Source organism: Neolamprologus brichardi, chromosome 12, assembly GCF_056152115.1.
Source record: "Neolamprologus brichardi isolate AB-2024 chromosome 12, ASM5615211v1, whole genome shotgun sequence".
Taxonomy (NCBI): Eukaryota; Metazoa; Chordata; class Actinopteri; order Cichliformes; family Cichlidae; genus Neolamprologus; species Neolamprologus brichardi.
The window spans coordinates 233,054-240,607 of record NC_142115.1 but is presented as its reverse complement, the minus strand read 5'-3'; the positions used below and the strand labels follow the sequence as shown (position 1 = coordinate 240,607).

Sequence of the window (7,554 nt, the reverse complement as noted above, 5' to 3'; positions counted from 1 at the left end):
ACTTTGTCTTTTATAATATGGAAGTTTTCAGATCATCGCCTTGTTGGTGCAAAAATACTAATTCATACCACTCAAACCAGTATGGCATTTTTCACTGATTCAGCTAAAGTAATGGTACAGATGTGTTTTTGTGAAAGCCTGTTAGTAACCTAAAGATACCATCTCAAACTGGTTCTTTGCTGAGTTGTTACGTGTAGACACAACAGTGGTCGATCTCGAGTTTGGTGGTTTTTATAGGTCGGTGTTACGCTGCTTAACATAAACAAGATCTTCTGAAAACGGACAGATACAAGGACCGAAGTGAAAATGCAGTAAGTGTCCAAAGGAAAACACGACACCCTCAGAAAGCCTGCACAACTCAAGACCAATTTAAACAATTACAACAAAGTGTGAAGCAGGACTGAGACTTGGCTCAAGACTTTTGCACAGCACTGAAACACAACAAGCCAGGCTGGGTTTCAGAGATGAGACCGACCAGCTGCACATGAAGAAGAAACACATGAAGGGTTCGATCCACGTGATCAATTCTGAACATGATCTTACACATTGACTGAAACATTAAGCTAGTCTTTGTTTTTATTCTACAATACAAAAACATGACTGTGTTGGTGTACCCTACCATGACCACATACTCTCCGCCCACACCGTTACTACCACAGCTGAAAAACAGGTTTCACACACACAAATCCAGAATATGCAGACAACTACATATATATAAACTACAAATTAAACAAACCCGTTAGAAAACAATCCCAGGCTTTTTTCTTCTTTTTACAAAAGCCAACATATTCAGTTAGTTCAACAGATTCAACACTGGAAGGAATGCTTATATTCTCTTGATGGCATCATCAATTTCCGAGATTTGGTCCTTCAGTTGGTTCCACTGTTCGGGATTCAAGGAGATGCCTAAAGAAAATGAAAACAGAGTTTAAAGCAAAAGCCAGTAAAAACATCAATAAGCCAGTCGTGGCGTACTTCTTCAGATAAGCATGTCCTTCATCTTCACCACTGACCCCAATCATGAACACACCGCTGCTTCACTCTGTAACTACCTTTTTTCCCCGGCTTCATCTCTCCATCTTGGTTCATCCAGTACTCTCTGATGTCGATGAGGACTTTACCCTTGAAGTCTCTGACGCTGACATACCTCATCTTTCCAATCTGAAGAAGTAAAGTGACTGTCATGTTTTCATCTTCCTGGGTTTTTCCAAAATATCCTAAAATTATTTTTACTATTCAAAGTTAATTTTCCAAAGGTTTAAAAACGTAAAATGCTCATATTTGGGGCTTACATCTAAAAGAAGTCAATAATAATAACAAAATCTATTTTTTCAACCTCAAAAATCCAAAGCTAGCACACGTGGCACCCACCTGGAACATGTTGTCATCACCGTTACCGCTGCCCTTGGACGAGCCCCCGGGCTTGGAGCTCTCTCCACTCTTTGCTTTCTTGGCTGGTTTCTCCGGGGCACTTGGCTTCTTTCTCTTTGCCTTCAAAACAAATACTTTGAGCAACTTATCACAACTTAGCAGCTCTATTACTGAAAGGCACATTTGATTTATGGTCCAGAAAATGACAGGAAAACCAGTCAGCCAATGTGATGGTTTCACTGGGAAGGTTTCAAACGAGGTGATGCCGCACAGACTGAAGTGTCAGCACTCATGAACAGGTCCACCCAGGGCTGTGTGTTTGTTAGCTTATAGCACTGATGCTACAGAGGTTGTTAGCTTTATAGCACAGACCAAAACGTAGCACGAGCATGAAATGTGGTGTTTGTTTGTTTTTACCTGTTAAACCCTAAGAGTCATTTCTGGGGTCCTGCTCCAAAAAGTTTCTGTACAATTACAAACTGTGTAAACGATCTTGGTATTAAACATAAACAGTTGTGAGAGTTCATCAGACATGAACATCACAGCAGGTGCTGCAGTGTCAAAGTCACTGAGGATGGAACAGAAAAAGATTTTTTTATTTGCCTAAAAATGCCTAACAAGGACAATACACTGCAGAAATGAACCAACATATGGACGTTATCTGTGCTGCTGAGTTCAGGTCAAAGTTACAGAGGTTTTAGGTTTTTAAGTGATGACCAGACGTTCTATAATCTGGCACATCTTAGACTCTGTGAGAGCTGGAATTTCTTAGGTATTGAACACAGAAATGATTTAACGTTATTTACATGCCTAAAACGGTTTGTGCTTTCACTGTTTTTGAAGAGTTACCTGCACACATACATAATGTTTTTGCACAGTGAAATCAGTCTCTGCCACCTTAAATTCTCTGGAGCAGGAACGTTGCTTCCCATTTGTTTACATGCTCTTTTATTTGTGTTTTAGCCGTTTGGTGGTTGCAGAAATGTTTGTATGAGCTTTTAGCAGAGATCCCAGCGTTTCTGTGGAAACCACACGTGCACGTTTACGTAACAGACCTGGCGTTGGAGTTCAAGACGTTTCCATTATCTCTCTTATATATCTTGCTTCCCATGACATAACGATGGTCTGATTCACTCTGCTTTGCTGCTTCTCCGCAGTACTGACTTGCTCCAATCCGCCTGCACATACATCCTGCCAGGGGACTGGCAGCAAACGCAAAGGAACTGCGGGAGTTGCCGTAGAATTGAAGGCTAATTACAAGCTACCATGTCTTAGCAGAAAAACGAAGCGGCTTGCAAAGGTGTAGCATGAGTGCTATGTACGTACAACACTTTATTGCACAGACAGCTGCTTTTCATCGCAGGTGCGACAGCCCTGGGTTTACCCATTCCTAGCTGAGTCACTTAAGCATCAAGATTTTTATCTTTTTGTCATAAAGGTCGAGAAGTTTACCAACCTAATCTTTTGTATTCATTTAACCACATGTGCTTTGTGCCTTTGAAGACAGTAACAGTTACATTTACTAATGTGACTGCTAATTTCAAGACATAAGAGAACAATCAGAGTTACAGTACAAACCTTTGTCTCCACTTCACTGTCGGAGTCACTTCCAGATGTGGAGGACAGCACTTCCTTTGATTTGGGCATTCTTCTGAATCAGGGATTTAAAATATCCAGTATTAATATTTAACTGAAACACCCTGAGACAACATGGAACGTGTTTTAAAGTGATCTTAAACTATAACAATAATTGAAAACATTTACACAGTCAGCACTAGGGCTGTACGATATAACGATATAAAAATGTTGTTTCATTTTACGCTGTCGTTTGTTTCGTGGTGTCGCAAAATAAACAGTTTACGGCAATATTTTTCATGTTTTGATGTCACTGTAGTTATTATTAATTTATTAAAGTTCTCTCTTTCTCTTATATTTAATATAACCACACTACAGACGGACAAGCGCCTGTTTTTATGCGTTGTTGTTAGCAACAACGACGGTAACACCATCGCATGTCCGCTTGTTCCACATAAACCTTTCACAATAAAGCTCAAGATCCTGTTGAGACTTTTCAAAATAAACTGAATCACGTGAAAGAGCAGATTATTTACGGATGAGAAGTAAAAAAGACACCAGGTGCTAAAAAATAAACCTTAGACTCAAACGTTAGAACAGGCGTTTCCCCGCAGCACGCCGTGGAATAAATACAAAGAAAACGGCGCCGTTACAACTTATGTCTAAAAATGTATCGTTTCATGCATCGTTAAAACACTCGACTCCAGCTACATGACGCGCAGCTGGAAACACTTCACCAAGTCGAGCTGCCCGAGATTCACAGAATTTACAGGAAATGTTACATTTTTGTGATTTATATCGTTATCGGGACGATAGATGTCTTATATCGGGATATGAGATTTTGGTCATATCGCACAGCCCTAGTGAGCACACTGAAAACGTTAAAACAAGCTCTGCCTTTACAGCCAGTATGGAAATGAAGGATACACGTGACCCAGAATCAATGACAACGTGCCAGGCTTCAATATACCTGGTCACGCACCACAGTAGTTTAGCCATAAGAGGCTCTTTAGCACACTACTGTTCTTTGGGAAACACAAAGTCTAACATCCTGTGGGAAAGGAAATCCAATCTTCAATTTAAATTGTTCTTTGTAACAAACAAAAAAAAGGATCTATGTTTTACATATTTTAAATACGTTTTTTCCCCTGCAGTTGCAATAAGTTGTTGTGTATACTGTGGGTGTGGACGCTGCCACAGATGAACAGTCATTCCTGATATACTTCATGCGTAAAGTGCAGTGTAGCATGTGTGCGGTCACAAAAATACAAATCCTGCAGATTTCAGCTGAGAATGTTTTCACCCTTCGAGAGCAGAAGACTTGCACTGCACACATGTGAACCTTTAAGCTGCCTGCTCCTTACTGCAGGGCTGAAGCTTACAAGGCTAACAAGGCTGCCATCTCCCAGTCTGAACAAAAGCCTCTGCTGGTGTGTTCTCAAAAAGCATGAAGCCAAACACCGACGTCTGTGCGACTGTTACAGGGACACACGCACGTGTACTGCTGTTGTCCAAATTTCAACCCGAGGCTAGTTTCTTTCTGTGCCCCTTGAATGCAACCGGAGCATGCACTGAAAACAGCAGCCAGGATATATTTTAAAGACCGTAATAAGAACTGGAGGATGGTGCCCTCTCACTGTGACGAATATCTGGTCCCGTTATTATACTGCGGCTTCATTTGGCCTCCGCACGTACCCTGCGGAGTAACATGAAAGGTTACAGCTCGTAGAGCCACAAACGGCATCGACGCACATTTTTGCGTTTGCCTTCAGACACTCCGGAAAATCTAGATCAGAGTCCAGCCTGCTTATAAAACTGGACTGCGGCCGAGCAGCCGTCTGCACCGGGCTCCTCGGACCCGCTAGCTAACAAGCTAAACGTTAAGCGCGTGGCCGCAGTTAGCCGAGCAGGCTCACGCGCTGTGTCGCAGGCTTCAGCTGCTCGTGCAGCAGCGTCTATATCACACCAAACGGCTGCTCTGTTCAAACAACACTCGACAAACGCGCGTTTTCAACGTTTTCTAGTCTAACGGCTCATGCTTACATTATCTGACGGAGCGCCTGGATCTCTTCACAGGAAGCGGAAAGCTAACCGATTTTTCCAACGCGAGAATGTTTTCGAGGGCGCGCATCTTCCTCTTCTTCACTCGGGGTCCTCACTGCAAACTCCTGTAGGGTGAGCGCACAGCGCCGCCTGCTGTACAAAAGGCGCCCGTCGTGTATTTTAACCCACGAAAAGCACAAAAGCAGCACCTTCACAGGGACTTCAGTGCGCACATGTGACCCATTTCCAATTTCAGCTTCTTGGTAAAGAAACCGGACTTTAAACAGGACCTTAAAACAAACTGTTCATCAGGATGTTTGGCTGACACAGACAACAGTTTGTTTTAAGATATATTGCTCCACTGATGATTCATTTCTTTTATTTGGCTGTTAGTTTAAATTGAACACAGACTGTTTGGACCAGCACCCTTTCTGCCCCCCCAAAGGTGACCATGAATGGATACAAAGTTTCACATTAATCTTGTCATTAAACAACAAAACAACACAAATTTAATAAATAATCTGGAGAATTTAGGGGCCGAGTCTTGAGGCCACGCTGTCCCGTCTCACCCTCTGCAGTAAGGTTCACTGCTGTCTTTCATTAATGCAGCTCTGTGGCTCAGAGGAATCACATACTGCAGGTTTCCTTCTGTGGGTGTGTATCTGAGCTGTCATGGGCAACCATCCACGTTCATGGAAGGGAAGACGTGCAAACCCCACACAGAAAGGCCCAGGGCTGGACTGATTGCTGTGGGGTGGCAGTGCTAACCACACATGTCAACATGTACCTGCTTATCACAGCAATCATGAAGCTTGAATAAGACAGATGAGTTGGACGTTGTTTGGAGAGTTTAATAAACAATTTTAACATTTACCTCAATTGTTTTCATGTGCAATGACAACAGAGTATCACACAACGGCTCCTCTGTACCACAAAGAATTGTCTGTCTTTATCTGCACAGGTTGCAGCCTGCATGTATGCAGGGTAAAGGCTTTGCAGCAGGTCTCAGAACCACACAGTCCGTCTACTTTGAAGGTCCCAGTCCTCTCGCAAGATTCTCGCTGGTTTCAGCAGCATCCTTTAGAGCTTGCATCACCAGAGCGTTCCTCTGCCTCGTCTCTTCCATTCTCAACGGGTTTGACTCGGGCAGATTCTGATGGGCAGGAGGAAACACCTGTCACCAATTACTCCATCATTTAAATACATTCATGTCTCAGGTAAATTAGATTTGTATAACAAACCTCACCTTGTAAACAGAGCAGGAGGATTTGATATTCCAAGATTTTTCTCTGAGTCCTTGTATTGATGCTTTGATTATTACTCCTTATATTATCGTTTTTCTCTCACAGATACATTTGAAAACTCTGCTGAGAAAGTAGCCAGAAATGCACAGGAGCACAGTTATGCCTGATCCAAAATCATAACCAGAAACCCCTTTAAAGCATACAGTGTAACCTGACGTGCACCTCCTGAAATGTAACTGCACCTTGCGAGTACTGGGATTGGCTGGTTCAGTATACTGTCCTGTGCATTTCAGCTACTTTCACACTGTTTTTTTTGTTGTTGTTTTTTTGTTTTGTTTTTTTTTTTTGGGGGGGGGGGTTGAATTTATCAGTGAGAGACTAACAATCATCACCTCAGTATAAAGAATCATAGTGCAAATCTAAGATGTCACAAATGGATTTAAATTCCTGGCAGGAGAGCGCTGAAATAACTGTGAGGGAATCTACACAGATGTGGAAAACCTGTGGGATAGGTAGCTCTTCCTCTGGGGAAAAAAGCACAACAAAGAGGAAACAGCAGGGGAGAGGTCCAGCGTTTTTCCCTATAAAACCGAGGTAAAGTGAGCTGTCAGTATGAGGAAATTCAGATCCTGGACCCTTGATACACAACATTTTGCTCTGACTGCTCTTCTGGGACACCTGCACTACACCTGCGCTGAGTACCAATGACTGCAGGTGTGTCATCAGCAGAAGAGGAAACACGACCGTAAAACTCAGTGTAGGAGCGCAAGAACATGTAAGCGGCTGATGCGGGGCGGCGGTGGTTCACACATGACGGTCACATACAGTCCGCTGACCTACAACAAGGAAGTTAAAGATCTGGTCCCGCTACGTCAGTATTACAATCTTCCAGAAATACACGTGACTGCAATCGTTCACTTTAATGATGCTGACGGTAAATAAAATGTTTTTATTTTAACCGGACACATCATTGTTATTTATGACCGACAGTTTCTCTGTCTTTCGTTTGGAAAGACAACATGTTAACATCGACATGTGTGAAAAAGCGACCGAAGCGCAATGAAACTTGTGAATCACCTTGATCATCTCTCTCCGCCTCTCCTCTCCCGGAGATATCACCGACCACATCCCATAGCCGACCCCCAGCGCCCCGACCATGATCGCAGAGGCCAGCATGGTCCGCATGCCACTCATGCTGGAGAGCTGAAGGGCGCCTGTCACCGTATGTCTGATATCGCGATCAGATTGTCCGCTGAAGCTCACCTACATTCGGCTGTGTGTTGGATAACGTCGAGGAGCAGCAGTGCAGGACGGGAAAGCT

General features: G+C 43.2%; 2 protein-coding genes across 3 annotated transcripts; both read right to left on the bottom strand.

Annotated features, from left to right (window-relative positions):
• Positions 1–215: 215 nt before the first annotated feature.
• On the bottom strand, positions 216–5,124 carry sub1b (SUB1 regulator of transcription b). Of its 2 annotated transcripts, none has more exons than XM_087848835.1 (5): positions 4,990–5,124; positions 2,950–3,022; positions 1,372–1,491; positions 1,053–1,161; positions 216–906 (listed from the first exon to the last, which is right to left on the bottom strand). In XM_087848835.1, the coding sequence occupies exons 2-5, from the start codon at positions 3,016–3,018 to the stop codon at positions 827–829; spliced, it is 378 nt and encodes a 125-aa protein (XP_087704961.1). In that variant the 5' UTR covers positions 3,019–3,022; positions 4,990–5,124; the 3' UTR covers positions 216–826. The 2 variants fall into 2 exon arrangements, with proteins under 2 accessions (XP_087704961.1, XP_087704962.1); XM_087848836.1 differs by having other exon boundaries at positions 2,950–3,019; positions 4,990–5,113.
• Positions 5,125–5,824: 700 nt separating this feature from the next.
• On the bottom strand, positions 5,825–7,554 carry uqcc3 (ubiquinol-cytochrome c reductase complex assembly factor 3). The gene is made up of 2 exons (XM_087848630.1): positions 7,311–7,554; positions 5,825–6,142 (listed from the first exon to the last, which is right to left on the bottom strand). The coding sequence occupies exons 1-2, from the start codon at positions 7,425–7,427 to the stop codon at positions 6,014–6,016; spliced, it is 246 nt and encodes an 81-aa protein (XP_087704756.1). The 5' UTR covers positions 7,428–7,554; the 3' UTR covers positions 5,825–6,013.